General features: G+C 40.7%; 1 protein-coding gene across 1 annotated transcript; it reads right to left on the bottom strand.

Annotated features, from left to right (window-relative positions):
• Positions 1 to 3,326: 3,326 nt before the first annotated feature.
• LOC134677420 (large ribosomal subunit protein uL4) lies at positions 3,327 to 20,188 on the bottom strand. The gene is made up of 11 exons (XM_063535877.1): positions 20,068 to 20,188; positions 18,221 to 18,401; positions 17,191 to 17,272; positions 16,203 to 16,366; positions 15,662 to 15,786; positions 13,681 to 13,779; positions 11,888 to 12,023; positions 11,559 to 11,694; positions 9,468 to 9,627; positions 4,680 to 4,751; positions 3,327 to 3,478 (listed from the first exon to the last, which is right to left on the bottom strand). The coding sequence occupies exons 1-11, from the start codon at positions 20,068 to 20,070 to the stop codon at positions 3,350 to 3,352; spliced, it is 1,287 nt and encodes a 428-aa protein (XP_063391947.1). The 5' UTR covers positions 20,071 to 20,188; the 3' UTR covers positions 3,327 to 3,349.
• Positions 20,189 to 20,568: the final 380 nt, after the last annotated feature.

Below are 20,568 nucleotides of genomic sequence, written 5' to 3'. Positions count from 1 at the left end.
ATATGTGCATGTCGTGTGATAATTTTTTGATAAAATACTTAGTTAGTAGGTAAAATCGACCCGTGTGTACTGTGTAAGTCTCCCAGTTGTGTGACACCAGCCTCACCATGTTATATCCTAAAATCTGCAACCAAATAGCCGAATGGAATCCCAGCGGTTTGTTTTTCAAGGAGAAGTTTTTTAAAGTGGTTTTTAAATGTTTTTTTGGATTTAAGTTGTCTTAAAGGCGGAGGGATATCATTCCAGCATTTGGTCGCGAGATAACGGAAACAACCGGTAAAGGCAATCGTCCTATGAGGGTGTACTTCTAAAATGCAACGTCGAGTAGATCTCGTGGCATATCGGTTGTGAAAAGAAGAAATATTTATTTTAGAGAATAGATATTCGGGTGAGTTGCAATTTATAACGCCAAAGAGAAGACAAGCAAGATGTAAATGTCTACGTGATGCCATATTCAGAGTCGAAGATTTGTTCAAAAACGGTGTGATATGGCTCCTTGGAGGAACTTTGTAGCAATATCGATAACACGCGTTTTGAACTCGTTGTATTAATCGACGAGTCTTTTGTTGCAGACGAGGCCCGTACACCAGATCGCCGTAGTTCAACTTAGACAATACGAGCGATTCGCATAATGTCAAGCGAACTTTTTCATCTAGAAGGTTTCTTACTTGATACAATACTTTCAATCTAAAGAAACATGATTTGGCTAGCTCCGCTATGTGCTTTTCAAACCTTAACTGGTTGTCTATTATTATACCCAGGTTTCTGGCCTCCTCTACTCGCTCTATTAATGAGCCTCTAATATTTAGTTGAGGGCTACCATCTAAGATTCGCGAAATTTGAGTTTTACTACCCAAAATCATAAACTTTGACTTAATAGGGTTTAGCAACAGACTGTTTTGTTCAGCCCAAGCGGAGATACTTTCGAGGTCTTCATTAATTTTATTAATTGAGTCAGGAAAGTCACAAGGACGGGCCGAGTAGTACATCTGAACATCATCCGCATACAAGTGATATTGACAATGCTCAATATTGTTAACGATGTCAGCGCTATATATAATAAACAGTAAGGGCCCGAGAATGGAGCCTTGTGGGACTCCGCGATTTAGGGGTCTAGAGTCAGACACCAACATAGTGCCATCGTTTTTAGCAATTTTAACTGACTGCATACGCCCAGCAAGGTAACTTCTAAACCACGAGAGTGACCCTAAATCTACACCGTAATAGATTAACTTAGATAGAAGCAAGTCAATATTTATGCAGTCGAACGCACGAGAAAAATCCAACAACACTAAGCAAGTACCCTTGCCTGAGTCTAGGCCATAAATAATATTGTCAAGAACGTCAATAAGTGCAGTTACAGTACCCATACCCAGGCAGGTGTTGTAATATTGGGAGGCTAATTTCCCTATTTAATGCTTGCTCCATTTTTAATCGGTTACACTTTAAAATTAATAGAGAATAATTATCTTATATAATTTGTTTACGAAATTTATTTTGGTCTGACAAGTAAACAACAGTTGCTAAGTAACCAACATTATAAATAAAGAAAGGTCTTGACAAACTAGGTATGTAACCTTCTCAATGTTGTATTCATGCCTTAAAATTGTATCAATTTTAAGTAGCTAACACACTACCGCACCGCACCAAGGTCATTGTGGGACGCACCCATAAGTAAAAGGGAGAAAGCGATATCCCTTTCTCCCTCTTACTTATGGGTGCGTCCCACAATGACCTTGGTGCGGTGCGATAGTGTGTTAGCTACTTTATAGTGACACATCTAAAGCGCCCTCCAGACTATGCGCGTGAATCGCGGGCGAAGCCGCGAACGCGAGTGTGGAGTCTAGTTCGCTGATATGCGAAATCGACTCCAGACTCGCGTTCGCGGCTTCGCGCCGCGATTCGCGCACGAGTGTGGAGCGGGCTTAATGACGTAGTTTGCATAATCGGAAGTCTGCTTTACGCAATTTTTCTTTCTTTCTAAATTGACGCCATCATCCGCCATCTTTACTGACGTTAACTATGTTCCGAGTGTCCCCCCCCCTGCGCTATCCTAGGAAACTAGAGCATAACCCAGGACAAGGGTCCAACCTTTTCTGTTCTCTTTCAAGGCGCAGCAACTAGTATCATTTCTCTCTCGCTCGTTAAAAATGCCGTTTGTCAAAAAAGGACAACCATACTGTTGACAAGGTGGACTTCAAATCAAGTGTTGCCTTTCTTGATGCGCCCAGTCTGTATATGTGTGCGTAAAAGCGTATATGTGTGCTCTTTTAGGGATGCGAAAAGTCGATTTTAGTCATGTTATATATCGATAAACGCTACACAGCGGAACAAAATAGCGATTAATTGAAGCTTCAATATCTTCGTTAAACATAAACATAATTGAAATGCTAATGGATAATGAATATATTATAATATAATAATATAGTTCAATTATTGCGGAACACCTATTTTAGGAGGTATTTATGTATTTTAATTAAATATCGGAACTTTCCCTTGGTTCCCTGCTGGGGCGTGACTATAAAATTGTGATCTGATAACCACAATAAAGAATAAAAGCGTTTTTGGTCATTTTAGGTATCGTTAAGCCTTTGAAGTAAAATTAAAATTGCAAGAAATGTCGATAGTTTATCGATATGACTTTATCGACATGGCTACAGCAACGTGGGCCTCATTGTTAATCGTACACTAAACAAAAGTGGCAACAGTGACAGCTGGCTGAGACTACGTCTCTATATATCATAAGTCTATGTGGGATAGCGGTGCCGTCATATAGCGGCCGTCTCCATACAAATACTACATCCATATTATTTAGTATGGAGTATGGAGACGGCCGCTATATGACGGCACCGCTATCCTAGGAAAACCGATCTTTAGGGCTCAGTTTTTGCCAATTTGCAGTGTTGTGTTACGTGTTGTTTTATTTTGCCTCGAACATACGCCCTCTAGTCTATATTCTAAAAACCGGGCAAGTGCGAGTTGGACTCGCGCACGAAGGGTTCCGTACCATAATGCAAAAAAAAAACGGTCACCCATCCAAGTACTGACCACTCCCGACGTTGCTTAACTTTGGTCAAAAATCACGTTTGTTGTGTGGGAGCCCCATTTAAATCTTTATTTTATTCTGTTTTTAGTATTTGTTGTTATAGCGGCAACAGAAATACATCATCTGTGAAAATTTCAACTGTCTAGCTATCACGGTTCGTGAGATACAGCCTGGTGACAGACGGACGGACGGACGGACGGACAGCGAAGTCTTAGTAATAGGGTCCCGTTTTACCCTTTGGGGACGGAACCCTAAAAATGGTCAAAAATGAAACACATGGTAGGTCTATAAAACTTAATTTATTCACTTCTTGGGCGCCGGCTTGGCCGCGGGCTTCTTGGCTTTCTTGTCGTCCTTGGCGGCCTTCTTTTTGGGCGGCGGCGGCGCGGTCTTCTTGGCTACCGGCTTTTTGGGCTTCTTGGCTACGGCGGCCTGGGACAGACAGATATTTTTACTTATAAACTAAGTAAATGATAACAATGGAGGTAGTCACGCTTGCATCGGTTTCTGCAGTTAATCTGTATCTTTAAGTATTTAAAAAAAAAGTAAACAAACAATTTCAACATTTTCGGGTAGTTATAACAATTATTGGTTAACCAACCAAATAAAAAAACGCCTGGATCAAACATTACATGATCAAATAAAGGTCGTTCTGTGACACCTTTATTTGATCATGTAATGTTTTCATCCACCCTCAACTGACGTTGCGTCGACGTCGGCCATAGAATTGTAGACGCCGACGCTCGAAAGACGCCAGATGTGGGGGGGCCCTTAAGGAGCCATTTGAGGGTAGATTTTGTTTACCATTGTTTAAATACCTATCATCATCATCATCATCTCAGCCATAAAACGTCCACTGCTGAACATAGGCCTCCCCCTAAATACCTATAGATACAGAGTATAGCTTAGGCTGGTATTCCACCTGTCTGTCAGTGCATCTCTCTCTCATGAAAGCAAAATGTTTGACGCAATACACATGGACAAAGAAATTGGATAGGTGGAATACCACCCTTCGACAAACTCTTCGTACACCTTTCTTAAATCAGGCGAGTCCACACAAAACAAGCCGCCTTGCGAGGAAATCGCCGCGCGAGGCACATCTACATAGACCAACCTTCGCATGTCCTTGCGAGGCGGCTTATTCTGTGTAGACCATATTCAGCAACTGACGAAGGATGCAGACTCTAAATACTTTCTTAACTAGCCTAAAACTAAATTATTTGTCTTCCACACGTCGACACACCAACGGACTGGAGTCCAAGTTGGTGTTTCCTAAGGGAAGTTCGCTCTACCCTCGACATTCGTAACTCGAACCGCACTGGCATGAAGAGTAAGGCTTTCGAGGGCTTTCTTTGCTTTATACCAGCGGTCGGCAACCTTTTAGCAGCCAAGGGCCAGATAGCAGTTAACGAAGTGGACGCGGGCCGCACTTTGATAATATTTATGACTTTATCAGACATTGTTATTTGTCAATACTACATACAAAATAGCCAGGGAGGCTCGCGGGCCGCAAGTGCGAGGTTCGCGGGCCGCGGGCGGGTTGCCGACCGCTGCTTTATACCAACCAACAGAACGAAACTTAAAATCCTGCTTAGGACATTTTATTTTGACAAGTGGTTACAAAGAGACTTACCTTAATAGCTTTCGTCCTCTTCTCCCTCAGCTTTTGTGCCTTAACTGCCTCATCGTCTGCGGGCAGCTTGATCTGAAACCAAGCTACACTTGTAGAAGAGTCTCATCATAATCTAACATGATAATGATAGGATTATCATCAGGAAGTGTCAACGTGAGAGTAATCATGGTTTTCATAACCCAATGCTCTGAAAAGAGAGTATCATCATTTCAAAAAGTACTAGAACTACAAGTACTAAAAAAAAACAACACAACAACAACAATAGTGAGGATGTTAAGTGCAAACACCTTTTTTTTCTTGATTAAAGCATGAAACTTGGCACAGTTGTTCCTTATATCAAATAAAGCCGATTTCGATCGGTAGCCCGAAGGAGCCCCCCCTCTGGGGCCCGAGAGGGGGGGGCAAAGTACCGCTCCGCCCGGCTTCATTCTTAAAATTCTAACAGGCCCCGTTAAGCTAATAGGTCATATTTGGTATCAATTTCGGATAAATCAATAACGTAGAATTCATTTCTGATATAAAAAAATTGCAATTTGTAGAAATTTTTTAAAAAAAAATTAAAAAATCTAATTTTTCAAGTGTAATATTTATTTTTTATTTAGTATCAAAATTAAACTGCCTGGTTTTTCTACATATAAAAAATATGACAATAAAGCCTATTTAATGCAGATTTTAAAAACGTAACTTTTCCTTACCTTTATTAAAAGAAAATTGCATAAAAAAAATCTTATATCGTCTCGCGCGGTGAATATCTTTTTACCGACATCGGCATCGTTATGGACAACATCCGAAGTACACACTCTGGAGACCGATTAAATGTATTGTTTGTTGTTGTAGATCCTTTATAGATCCTATTATAAAGATAGAAAAGTGTACAAATACTATTTTTTATGTGTCGTTCAGTAAAAAAAGGGACCTAGGAATAAATTATCATAGAGCCTCGCGTTTGTATAGAAGCATACTCGTATTTAATTAGTGTAAACCACTCCATGGACTCCATGGTCGCTATTCTCAATGAATAAGAAGTAAACTGTAAGTATTAAATATTTTTATTACATTATACCACACTTTAGTTTTGCGACTTGTGTATTAAAAAATACAATTTCTTCCCCCGGCACATGAATGCGTACATTTCATCATTCACGTATATAATATATGTCAGTTTCAACCATATTCTGGCCACAGCAGGGTTGTCAGAACAGTTTGGAAACAGTCATCTGCTCCTTGCTTCCATTCCCAAGAAGACAGACTGAGCAAGTTTAAAGAGGAACTAACGTCTGACCCCCAAGCCCCAAACATATAATTCTATCCTGATAAGGCTGCTTCTGTTTCAATAGTCTGTTCAAGTAAAGAATTATTTCAGGCATTTTTTTTATTATTTAGCAACGGCTTTATCAGTAAGGTATTCACTTTACAAGGCTATTTCACATATCATCATATGAAGTTATAATAAACTTTTGGCGAATGTTATTTATTAAATTTACTGATATTGCTCTATCCTGTAGGAGCTTGAATCCTTGTATCGGCCAAGCTAAAAAGGGTCTATGCTTAGATCTCACTTTTATACACCATATATTAAATGGGGAACCCGGTTCAAATCCTAGAAGGCATATATTTGTGTTTATCGTGAAAGCTTGTTCCTGAATTACCTATGGATGTTTTGAGTGTATTTATCAAATACATATTATCATATATATATATCATCTAGTCTTATTATCACAAGTCTTATTGAGCTTACAGTATTACAAGGTCGATCGAGAGAATGCTTGGAATACGAGTAAGACTCCTGGTGTTTCAGAGCCCGATAGAAATAAGAGTTAAATTTACCATGATGATAAGCTTCACTTATAACCACTGATATTTTAGTGAAACTCATTTCTTTAGCACTAGGTAAATCATTTTGAGACACTGTGTTGACAAAACTTCGAAGAGTTATAAGTCCTTATTTATGCCATCGCGAAATTGTGTAGAGAAACATGTTATAAGTGATGTTCCTCGTGAGGTTCCGAATACTCCAAGAACCATGAAGAGTCCGATTCATTTCATATGATGGCCCTAGTTGCAGATGCTGTAAAACAGTCATTGCAAGGTATTGATAAGCACAGTAGACATAGACGATGTAGTTATAGCAGCTAGACTAGATTCATGCGTACGAATATTTCCCCAACTACAGGATTTGTGGGCTCACGTTGACACAGTGGAAAACTCAATTATATCACATGTCACTCCATTGCATCCACAATAGGCCAGGGAATTCTATTTTTAAGCCAATAAAATTATCTATTCTGTAAGCTACTTAACTAAACTCTTTTATTTACCCTAAAAGAGTTGAAGTCTTACCCCTGTTTCGAGCATTCAGCTGAAAGGGTAGAAAAAGTGAGTTCAAAACATGGAACCTGTTCAGAGTTCAGCCATGCTACTACAAGGATCCAAGCTCTTACAAGATGGAGCAATAGCGGTGGCTAAAAGCATTCCCCTAAAATACTAAAATGAGGTATTATATGTTCGGTAATAAGTGCAATATTGAAGAAGACAAGTTACACCGGGATATTGAAATGAAGAGTTGTATAATGTTATACCTGTTCAAAAGGGAGCCGTATAAATGCCTCATTACGCGCAGTGTACCGTGTGGTTGATGTTTGGGATCAGACATTAGTTCGTCGTCAAACTTGCTCAGTCCGTCTTCTTGGGAATGGAAGCAAGGAGCAGATGACTGTTTCCAAACTGTTCTGACAACCCTGCTGTGGCCAGAATATGGTTGAAACTGACATATATACGTGAATTATGAAATGTATCCATTCATGTGTCGGGGGAAGGAATTGCATTAATACACAAGACGCAACATTAAAGTGTGGTATAATGTAATAAGTAAGCAGATTAAATAATACTTATAGTTTACTTCTTATTAATAGGGAATATTACGCAAAACTCTGCGTAGGTAGCGCCACTACCACTATCTGTCAATCACTAACAATCTGGGGGTCTGCCGCGAAACAAGAAAATCGAAGTTTCGTTGTCTAATCCCTCTATCACTCTTGCATATTCGATAAAGAGGCAGATAACTTAATTTCGATTTTCGTTTTTACCGATAGGCCCTGGTTAACAAACCGCCTTGATGCATCAATGTCATATTTTATTGTCTGTGAAAACTTGTCAAAAAACAGTTTAAGGTACAGTATGTATAAGTTAGTTTATGAATGTACTAGAGTCGGTAGTGCGGCACTTTGGCGGCAGAACATTGCAGTAATATCCCCTATTGAGAACAGCGACCATGGAATCCATGGAGTGGTTGGCACTAACTAAATACCTACGAGTATGCTTCTATACAAACGCGAGGCTCTGTGATAATTTTTTCCAAGGTCCCTTTTTTCACTGAACGACACATAAGAAAATATTTGTACGCTTTTCTATCTTTATCTATCTACAACAATAAACAATACTTTTAATCGGTCTCCAGAGTGTGTACTTCGGATGTTGTCTATATCGATTCCGATGTCGGTAAAAAGATATTCACCGGCGCGAGACGATATAAGATTTTTTTTATGCAATTTCCTCTTAATGAAGATATGTAAAAGTTATGTTTTTAAAATCTGCATTAAATAGGCTTTATCATCATATTTTTTCAATGTAGAAAAACTAGGCAGTTTAATTCTGACAATAAATAAGAAACAAAAATTAAACTTGAAAAATTAGATATTTTGAGTTTTTTTTTATTTTTTTCTACAAATTGCTAATTTTTTATACCAGAAATGAATTCTACGTTATTGATTTATCCGAAATTGATACCAAATATGACCTATTAGCTAAACGGGGCCTGTTAGAATTTTAAGAATGAAGCCGGGCGAGCGGTACTTTGACCCCCCCCTCTCCGGCCCCAGAGGGGGGGCTCCTTCGGGCTACCGATCGAAATCGGCTTGGTTTGATATAAGGAACAACTGTGCCAAGTTTCATGCTTTAATCAAGAAAAAAAAGGTTCGACCTTTTTTTGTCACTTAGAACCCTAGCTACAAGTACTAAAGAGTACTAGAAGTACTGGTAGTAGAGAATTTCGTTTTAGGCCCCCCCACATCTAGCGTCTTTCGAGCGTCGGCGTCTGTTCAGCGCTATGGAAAATGACGTCGCTGAGCAGTTGCGTCGACGCTGCGTCGACGTTGCGTCGAGCAGCGGCCATAGAATTGTAGACGCCGACGCTCGAAAGACGCCAGATGTGGGGGGGCCCTTAAGTAAGAATAATATTAGTAGCCTTTACTTGATTGATTTTTGATTAGGTTGTAACCAAATTGTTTATTGACTTTGTTTTTAGTTTTTATTTCCATCTGCAACCAGACTTAAGGTATTTGACTGTATTTAAATCAAATGATTTCACACCATGCATGGAATAAAGCACCAGATAATTATTAGCAAAACATAGATAGCAGTTACCTTTTCTTTAAATACTAGTTCTATTTAATAAATCGGATAGAAATATAAAATGTAGGCGAGTTGACCGTGACGTCACGATGTAATGTATAATATAAATTCCATATTAGCAAATCGTTTTGACAGTTCTAAAAAAAATGGTTTTACTAGCAGGGGCCCTATTGTAGCCATTCTCAAAGTGTGTTCCGCGGAACCCTAGGGTAAGGGTAGGGCAAAGCCTCTGTTGGGGCTCCGCGAAAATACTTGTAATAATAAAAAAAAAACCAGCTCTTGTATAGGTATATCTGGTCGACAGTGACGAACGAAAATATTTAATTTGGGGCTCCGTCAAATATTTCGCTGCCGTATTGTATTGTATGCGATACTCACGCCTCGCTTCTCAGCAAGCGCCAGCGCCTTCTGGTTAGCGCGCCTCTGCTGATCCAGCACCGCCTTGCGACGCAGCACCGCCGAGAACGGGTTAAGCCGCAGCATGGCGCGCGTGTTCGTCAGCGGATTCAATTTGCGTGTGGCGCGGACTACGCGCTTGCTGCAACGGAATACGGGTTAGAATCGCTTGCTGGTGGTGTGTAAGGTTACATGTGTGATAGGTACGGTCAGAAAGTGTCAACGTGTGAGTAATCATGGTTTTCATAACCCAATGCTCTGAAAGAGAGTATCATCATGCTAGATAGATAGGGTAGGTGTCGCTAGGGTCCCCCATACCCATACCCATATGGTGGATAGATTGGTGAATACAATACAATACAAATACTCTTTATTGCACACCTCAATAAAACAGAAATACAGGCAGAGGTAAACAAAGGTTAGCTGGAAGAGATCCCTTAACGGGATAAGTTCGCCTTTGTACACATTTATTGTATTCTCTCTGTGTTATGTACTTGTTTTGTGCAATAAAGTGTTTACTACTACTACTACTACTACAACAGGCGGTCTTATCGCTAAAAAGCGATCTCTTCCAGACAACCTTTGGGTAGCGGAAATTAATAAATTTACATATGTCAGTAGGTGTTGCAAATGCAATGAAAGAAACTTATCACTAAATACATCGAAAACAGACAAATTACCATACAAAAAATAAAAAATGGATATGTCGGCGGCCGATCGTAAGATCAGGCATATCGTGAAAAAGCCAAAGATTTTCACGTTTCACGATATGCCTAGTATCGTGAAACGTGAAAATCTTTGGCTCGTTCCCCGAGTCGACGGAGCCCCGTTACGCGGGGCTCCTATTTCTGGGCAGTTTGCCCTTCGGGCGTCAGAAGCAACCTAACGAACCTATCTTACCTATATATTAGTTTAATGTGACTATCCTCAAAACAATACACAGGAACATTACGATCTGCCTGATCTTACGATCGGCCGCCGACAGATAGATGTCAACTACGAAATAACTCGCAATTTGTTAAAACGGATGTATGGAGTTTACCACTCTTTCCTTACTTATATCTTTTTAAACCTCTAAGAGCCATACAAATGAAAAATCCAATCTGCCACTGAAATTTGAATCTCTATAGTTTGTTTTTTTTAGCATTAGAAAGAACTTGCAAGAAGATAAGCGATCTTGACATGTCTTTTAATTGAAAAACGCTTTAAAAATCAAAAACCATTACTTATGAAAGAAGAAGAATTTAAATGATCATATTAGATTCAATTGTTACATATTTGCCTTTTTAAAATGTGTTTTTCAATTAAAAGACACATCAAGATTGTTTACCTTATTTCTAATGCAAAAAAACGAACTATAGTGCAGGAAATTTTTAAATTTTTGTAAATTATACGAAACAAAAGAACTTGTGAAGCTTGTGTTGGAGCTTGTGAAGACCCTTTGCACCCCTGGCGTGCCATAGGATAACAACAACAAAAGAAACCTCTGTTCCAATTAAATATGGTTTAAATTTCATTGAAGTGGGCAGGCGTGACTCACTCCGCGATTCCGTCGGTTTGCTACAGGTAGCTAAAAGTGCATCCGCTCGACCCCAATTTTGGGGTTTGCCATAAGCCGCGCGTGGCGCTGTCGCCACCTAGCGGCCATATCTGTGCTGATCGTAACAGACGCGTTTTGTTAGAGTGAGTCTTCTGTACCTAGTACTATTTTTTATTGTGCCTTGGGCCTCAGTGGTGGCCGAGTGGATATGACGTCTGACTTTCAATCCGGAGGTCGCGTATTCAAATCCTGGCTCGTACCAATGAGTTTTTCGGAACTTACGTACGAAATATCATTTGATATTTACCACTAGCTTTCCGGTGAACGAAAAACATCGCGAAGAAACCTGCATACATCTGCGAAGAAATTCAAAGGTGTATGTGAAGTCGCCAATCCGCATTGGGCTAGCGTGGGGACTATAGCTCAAGCCCTCTCGCGCATGAGAGGAGGCCTGTGCTCAGCAGTGGGACGTATATAGGCTGAAATGATTATGATGAATGATTGGGCCTCAGGAGGCTATGATGGATACATACTTGGGCGCGCGCAGCACCTTGCGGATCTCCTCAGACTTGAGCAGGCGGGACAGGTCGGTGTTGGCCATCTTGGGCTGCGGCAGGTTGAAGTTCTTCTTCTCCTTGGAAGGTGTCTTCCATGAGCCGAACAGGGCGTCTGCACAAATAAATAATAGATATAATAACGTGCTGATAGATCGATCGCAGCGCCGGGCCGTGCTCGTCGACGTCACCATCCCCCATGATGAGAATTTCGTGAAGGCCGAGAAGGACAAGTCCAGCAAGTACCTAGACTTAGCTCACGAGATAACAGTCAGACCCTGGACACAAATGTCACAAAATAATCTTACCAAGACGGTCGAAGGCGGACTGCGTCCAGATGATGAAGCGGCCGACGTGGCCGCCGGGCGCCAGCGCCAGCAGGTTCAGCTTGTCGATGTTGATGAGGTCCACGCCGGGGATGTTGCGGAACGCCTTCGTCAGGCCCTGGACACAAATGTCACTTTAGTATAGAGAATGTAAGGTACAATTGATGTCTGGGAGGTCGTAAAGAATCATGCCTATCCATTTAAAATCTTAATTGGTGAAAGTTCAAGCTAATAACACCTTATAACCTTTTGAAGCCGTAATGTGGTCTAACATTTTGAAGTTATGTTCTATAACAGCGGTCGGCAACCTTTTAGCAGCCAAGGGCCACATAGTGGTTAACGAAGTTGACGCGGGCCGCACTTTGTTAATATTTATGACTTTATCAGACATTGTAGTTTGTCAAAAATAGCCAGGGAGGCTCGCGGGCCGCAAGTGAGCGGGCCGCTTGTTGCCGACCGCTATTCTATAATATGGATAGTTAGACATATATTCTTAGTTGCTTTATAAAGAAAGAAACTTTATTTCATATTACAACAATACTTTATGCAACGCCATGAGCCCTCTCGCGCATGAGAGGAGGCCTGTGCTCAGCAGTGGGACGTATATAGGCTGAAATGATGATGATGACTTTATACAACAACAATATTTGACGACTTTCTTTAACTTGATCAAGTGGCAATAAATTAAAAACTATCTTTTTGGGGGTTAGTAATATAATAATTATTTGTCTTCCACACGTCGACACACCAACGGACTGGGGTCCAAGTTGGTGTTTCCTAAGGGAAGTTCGCTCTACCCTCGACATTCGTAACTCGAACCGCATCGGCAGAAAGAGTAAGGCTTTCGAGGGCCACCTTTGTTTTATAACAACCTAAGTAAGTTATTCTACCTTATCATACAAGAAATAGTTGTAGTGAAAGAATAATTAGTGAACGATTCAAAAACAATGCATGTTCCATGTTTAACCCTTTAACCGCCAGAGTCAGATATATAAGACATTACATATCCAGCTCATTTCGCCAAAGTCTGATAAATAAGACAAAGATCTGATTTGGTTTTTACAGCACATTTATAACTCCCGTAACTATGCCAACCTTACTCCGCGTGGTACAATTACTGTCGGTGGCGACACGAGCACGCTCGATCAAAAATTGCTGGCGGTTAAAAGGTTAAAATAAAGTGACAACAAAAATTTCTACTTTAACAGGGGTGTGACGCGTATGGCAGCTACTTTAATATTTTGTGGGTCCCCACGAAACGAGCCATCTCGCGAGGAAATTGCCGCGCGAAGCAGTTAGGTCGGTGGAGACGTGCCTCGCTCGAGGCAATGCGTCTGAGGCACGCCTACACTGACAAGCTGTTTCGCGAGGCAATTTCCTCGCGAGGCGGCTCTTTCAGTGTGGACCCGCATATTGATTGATAAAGAATATTTACTTACTTACTTGATCAATTTAGTATCGTAGATAGATAGATTGAACTGTCATTTTAGTATCTCAGATATAAAAACAGTCCCTATTCCACCTATCCAATTTCTTTGTCCATTGTGTACTGCGTCTCACATTTTACGAGAGTGAGACGCTATGAATTTGGACAGGTGGAATACCACCCTTAGGGCCACCCCACATCTAGCGTCTTTCGAGCGTCGGCGTCTGGTCAGCGCTATGGAAATTGACGTCGCTGCGCAGTTGCGTCGAGCAGCGGCCATAGTTGTGGCCGCCGCTCGAAAGACGCTAGATGTGGGGTCGCCCTTAGGTTACGATGGTAGTATAAGTACCTGGTCCTTGTGGTAGACGATGAGAGGTCCGCGCTTCTGCACGCGGCGGCGGTTGCGCATCTTGCCCTTGCCGGCGCGCAGGCGCTGCGACTTGTATACCTGCCAAACACATAACACTTGCTTGATGATCATTCTAAATTTATTGTGGAGATAGGCGACGTTGTAACTGACAATAATTGTACAATGACATAAGTCGGTTCTGGGGCACTGTTGGAACGCAGTCAACCAAACCACAGAATAAATAATAGTACTAAGGACTGTATCGTTTGTTATGAATACAACTTTACTTAGCCGTTTTTCCTGGTATTATATTTTTATTAAAAAATTACACATATAGTTTAATTTGTGCTTTAATAATAAGTAACATTTCGTCCTGGGAGATCACGTAAAGCATATGGTTTGGACAATATTTACCCAATCCTCCCGATTAACTACAACGATTTTGGACAAATACTACAAGAAAATTTACGGTTTACGAACAAGACGAGATATTACACAAAAAAATCGTACTATGTAAACAGCAATTACATATGAATCGTAAAGCGAAACATCTGGGCATAGTCTAATCATTTCTTTTAGTTGGAAAAAAAGTTTTGGATCTGTGCTTGGTGGCCTTTTAGAGAATATGGCATGTTACTTACGACAACCCCGACTTTGGTATACAATATAACCATCATGGAGCGTTTCTATCGACCTGTTCTAGCCATGGTTCAACGCCATGAATGTCCGTTAGGCTTTGGATTTCCGTAGATTCTTTTAGCTGTTTCCCTCATTTCGCTGGCGTCAGAATTTGACGGGAATCCAAAATGTTGCATAAAAAGTCGTTTTCATGTAAAGATAAAAATTCACCACATTTATTCTGTGGATGTTCAATTGAGCAATCATGAAAAGGACACTTAGATGGCATATTTTGGCAGCATATTAACCTTTTGTTTCTTTAAATCGGACCAAGGAATCGGTGAAATAGTCTCAAATTAAGTTCGATAGGCTTGTCCGAATTACATTTGCTAGAGGGTATTAAAATCATCATAAAGTCCCTAAAATAAAATAAATGTAAAACCTTCTTATATCAGATATGGCTTAAAAATACCTCCAGATTATACCTTAAGAACATAGTAATACAAAATAATACACAGGTCAACAGTTAGACCAGGTTTTATCTGTATTTATAATAAACGATACAGTCCTTAAGTACAGAAGACTCACTCTCTAACAAAACGCGTCTGTTACGATCAGCACAGATATGGCCGCTAGGTGGCGACAGCGCCACGCGCGGCTTATGGCAAACCCCAAAATTGGGGCCGAACGGATGTACTTTTAGCTACCTGTAGCAAAGTGACGAAATCGCGGAGTGAGACAAGCCTGACCAAACACACTGCTCCTCGCTTCGCTCGTCGTCGCACCTATCTTGCCTCTATTCCTAACGCATTTAAAAGTTGTCAATTACTACCCTTCATATCTCCATAAGGGTTGATCTTAGAGAAAAATGATGACAAAAGATACTTATATTAACATTTCTTACATGATGAAGTAATAAAAAGTAGGTGTTGTGTTCGAAAAAAAAATGACACTGAAATTTTTTAAGTCCCAAGAATGGCCCCCTTTCCTATACCAGAACCCTCACTACTCGTAATAACAATGAATTGTTTTCTAAAGTCTATGTCGGAGAAGAAATGATCCAATCCGATTGTTGTCAAAAGAAGTTTCATCTTCCAACAATCTTGAGCTCCCAGAAATACATCTAGATCTGGGAGAGGAAAGTGTTGGGACTAATAAACTAACTCGCTGGATGGCGCCTTTTACTGCAATAGCCAGGTCCTCATAGAGCGAGCATACGCGCGAGGCAATTTCCTTGCGCACAAAACTGCCAGTGTAGACGTGCCTCGCGCGCGCTGCCTCGGCCGAGGCACATCTACACTGGCCGTTTTATCTGGACCCGGTCTGTCTGATAGATGTAGAGGTGTATATTAGATTGGCTTACCTTGAGGACATCAGACCAGGCCTTGACGCGTCGGAGGAAGATCACAGCATTCTTGGTCTTGTTGATCTCTTGGATCTTGTCTGACACCACCAGGGGCATCTCGGGCACCTTCTCAATGATGTGGCCTGCAAATAAAAACGGTTTTAGTAATCAAATCGTCTAATACTGGTATGAATATAAATAATAAATATAGTATTATGTTATTAATAAAAATATTGTGTCTTCCACACGTCGACACACCAACGGACTGAAGTCCAAGTTGGTGTTTCCTAAGGGAAGTTTGCTCTACCCTCGACATTCGTAACTCGAACCGCACGGGCGGGAAGAGTAAGGCTTTCGAGGGATCACTAATATTTTATACTTTTATCGGTCTTCGACACTGCTGCTAAGCATCCACAGCAGGTTCATTCTGTGTATTTGTGGATGAAGTTGTGCTGTCCTGTCCCCTATTTCACCACGGTGACAGGTGTTTATACATTTGATTCAGTTCTGCAGCCTGTTGCCCGTTGGCGTTCAATTCTCGGACAGGAATGTGTCTCACCTCGGGCCTGCACTAGGGCGGGCACGCCGGCAGCGGCGACGGCGGCGGCGACGGCGGCGCGGCGCAGGCGCAGGTTGACGCGGCGGTGCCAGCGGCGCCACGGCTTCGTGGGCGCGAACATGCGCCCCCCGCGGCACATGTTACCGAACGCGCCCTGGCCCGATCTGGGAAGCAAATTATACGGTCACATGGTTCCGAGTCAATTGATTACAAGCTTAAGATCAAAGTTTAAACTTGGATTATGATTCTGATTAAGGCCGAGGAATGATGAGCAATTTAATGCTCGAAAATCTCTAATATAAATATGGTTGCCCGCTAAAGTCCAGACCGCAACCTAAATACTATATTATTTAGCGCATTTGACATTAACATTATTTGGAATGATTCCTATTAATGAGACAATAGTCAGGTCCACAGAGGGCGAGCATACGCGCGAGGCAATTTCAATTTGCCTCGTGGGTATACTCGCTGTGTCGACCCTGCTAATCAATTTTACTCTACGTTTCATCACGATCACAACAATCATACCCACTCACATAAAACATACTTTGTTAGAAATTGTAGTAACAACTCTGCACCCGTGTCTGCTACAGAGCGGACCCAGAACGCCATGTCGCTACGTTTCTGTTGCACTAATCCGCAGTAACACTCAGAAGCATGGAGAAAGCTCACTGAACGTGGACATTTAGTGCGAACCCCACAATTTTGTTTGTTATTGAAGTATGAACCTATGTAGAGGCACATAATGAAGGCCTATCTATATTTCAAACTGCAATTTAATGTATTCTTTCCTAGTAATAATATTTAACTACTATTACAAGCTTTTTTTTGTGTTTATAATTTCATTTCGACGTAAACTATATGGAGGAGACAGGAAAAGTTATAAAAAATATTTAGACTTTATTGCACAGTAAAAAATATAGTGATAAAAGGCGGACTTGCTACACCGCATTGTCCGCATTCTCTACCAGTCTACAGTGTATCTTACCTGTGGGTACCACCACCACGGACACGGGGGATACGCGCTACGGCGCGACCGGTACCCCATGACTCAGCGCTAGTTTGGTGACCTGAGAAGAAAAGAACATCATGAGCACTTACATCAAATAAATAAGTGGTAGGTGGATACCTAGCCACGGTGCATCGGACGAGGCACATCTACACAGACCAAGTTGCTTCGCGCGGCTATTTATTTGCGAGGCTACTCTATTAATTGAGGTTAATCCTAACTTAACGAATATTAGAGTAACGAGTAGCCTCGTAAAGATATTGCCGCGCGCAAGGCAACTTGGTCTGTGTAGACGTGCCTCGTCCAATGTACCGTGGCTAGGGCTGCGTTTGCCTCGGACTAAGAACATCTACACTTCTACACAGACCGAGTTGCTTCGCCTATTGAGTGATTTCTAATCGCATTGTTAAGCAATAACACCATATTAGCCGGGTCCAGCTGTAACGGCCAGTGTAGACGTGCCTCACCAGAGGCAAAGCGGACGAGGCACATCTACTTACATTTGGCTTGAAAACTGAATATGTTTATCAAAGAAAACTGTAGTAACAACTCTGCACCCGTGTCTGCTACAGAGCGGACCCAGAACGCCATGTCGCTACGTCGCTGTTGCACTAATCCGCAGTAACACTCAGAAGCATGGAGAATGCTCACTGAACGTGGACATTTAGTGCATATCATCAAGTTAGAACAGGGGTCACCAAACTAGCGGACGGCCAAGCTATTTTATTTTTTCTGCTTTTCCGCGATAGTCATTTTATTTCAAAAACTGGACCCCTGAAGAAACTAATGTGACCCCTGAATTAGAATGTGAACTTGTTAATAAAAGAGGAAAGATCGAGATACAATAGTCTTTACGACAACAGTTTCAGGGGCCCATCTAGTTAGCAGCAAGTCACCGCCTCATTAACGTGTACAAACATTGTTATGGCAGGTGTCCAGACCTCCCAAAGGTCCGAGACCCCATGGTCCCGAGATACGGAAAGACAGAAATAACAATAATTATACATACCAGCCTCCTTGTTCACACTGTAAGGCTGCCTCGCGTTCTTAGACATGGACACATGCACATTGTTGACGAGGTCCGGGCGGATGGGCGCCTTGAACACGAACGGGAGCGGCAGGGCAGCCCCGGCAACCACCTCACTCTTCTCAGAGTAGACCGACACAAGCGGTCGGGCGACTGATAGACTCTGGAATTTAGAAATATTTTATTCTGGACATGTTTTGCTAATGTTGGGTGAGCAGGAGCCATAGAGCTAAACGCGAATGATAGGGAGACACTAGTATGGGATGTTAGGCCTGGAATAATATGTTTGACAATGACAAAATATTTGCAGATAGGTGAAATTATGCAATTAGCCATATGAAATTATCCTAGTATCCAAACAGCCAGTGTAGACATGCCTCGCGTGCGCCGCCTCTGCCGAGGCCAATCTACACAGACCATTTTGAGCGCGAGGAAATTGCCTCCCCGAGGCAATTGGTGAACCCAGCAAATGAAATATTTTTTCAATTTTATAAAATATCCCATCCCTGGAGCTAAAATAATTTCCTTCTTTTAATTGCTGTAGAAAATTTCTTGTTTCGAAACTTATCCAATTAATTGGAATTTATCTTTCTGCAACTCTGTATTTCTAGGCATACATTAACCCTTTATAAGGCATAAGGGTGTCAGGAATTATGCAAAATAGAACTCTATCACTTTAAAATAAAGTTCAAAATCAGGTGGGAAATATATTCCCTCTGCCTTATAAAGGCTTAAAAAAAAGGTTGTTTGTAGTAATCATTACTAGTAATGTGTTCCACACGTCGACACACTGCCAGACAGTAGCCTGTGCAGTGGTTCCTAAGGGAACTTTACTGTCCCCCTACATGTACCTGAAAGGCCCAATGAGGCTCAGCCAGGAAGAGTTCGGGGTTTACACAATATAAAGGTTAAATGGATATTATTGAATATCTATAATTGATTTATATTAACTAAAATCAATGTTGTGAATATTGAAGCACTATGTCTATTCTATGATTTCTATGTCAGTTCTGATAGATAATATAAGATTGAATACATAGAAAGATTAAATTGTTGAATGTTAACACTATTAGGTTAAAATCATAAAATAAAATATTTTTTAATATAAATCAATTGTAGAGGTAATTAAATGTTTTAATATAGACATAATATCTTAAAATCCAGTGATTATAAGTCAGTTGTAACATCATTGAAAGTTTTGTTTGGTTTTCGTGTGGCTTATTTTAATATAAAAGTGCAAGGTTAGACAACAAAACAATTATTTACATGGTATAGAGTGCTCTCCAGAAAATATCTCGTAAAGAATATATTTAACTTGGAAGTCAATGTTTAACTGTCTTTTGTTTTGTTACAAAATATCTGAAAGTAACGAAATTAATGAAAGAACCCTAACCTAACCTCAAAATTTTCGACTCAACCTCAAAGTATAACAAGACTGTAATTTCAAATAAAACTATTGGAACTTTGGGTAAAACCAAAAATATATCAATTTAGATTCTTTATTACACCAAATAGACCGAAACAAGCGTTTATTGGACTCAATTTTGGGGTATCATGCCATGATCACGCTGTGGTGTATACTTCCATCTTCCAGATATGCAAGCCAGAAAACTGTCTTGATTATTGAAAATTAACCACTTTCACAACTTAATTATCGATTAGTAACCGTGAGACACAATTAGATTGATGATATTTACACGAAATGACTCTCAAACACGTGGACCACTCACCATAGAAATGCCTTATTAAAATATCACTTGCACTTGTTTATTTCGCCCACTTTACAAGTTTAGTGTATGCAATCCACTTTAATTTGATAATAAACTTACCATTTCGCTATTTAGCGAAGATTTTCCTCCAAAAAACACTATATGCGGCGGCTCAGACCGTCCGCCATGCCACGGAGGAGTAAAAAGACCGGAACTGGAAAATTTTGACAGAACCTTTAAAGGGCAGTTACCAGGTGACAAAATAGAAAATTCAAATATAGACGGTCAAGCAAATCTTGTCAGTAGAAAAAGGCGCGAAATTCAAATTTTATATGGGACGATAACCCTTCGCGCCTACATTTTTCAAATTTGCCGCCTTTTTCTACTGACAAGATCTGCTTGACGCAGTATAATTATGTATGCAAATATATAAAAAATAATCAATAATTAATTTTTCTAACGAAATATTTCCATAATTAAAGCAACTAACAAGTTACTCTTTCCAACTTTTAAAGGAAATTATTTTTGAAGTTAAATTTACGAAAGCAATCTTGTTCCATGTATTTAGCTTTACAAGAGACAAAGAAAAAGATTTTATTTTCTGACATTTCACAGAGCCGA

This window comes from Cydia fagiglandana, chromosome 26 (assembly GCF_963556715.1).
Source record: "Cydia fagiglandana chromosome 26, ilCydFagi1.1, whole genome shotgun sequence".
Lineage (NCBI taxonomy): Eukaryota > Metazoa > Arthropoda > Insecta > Lepidoptera > Tortricidae > Cydia > Cydia fagiglandana.
The sequence above is the reverse complement of the archived record's forward strand: the minus strand, read 5'-3'. Positions and strand labels throughout refer to the sequence as shown.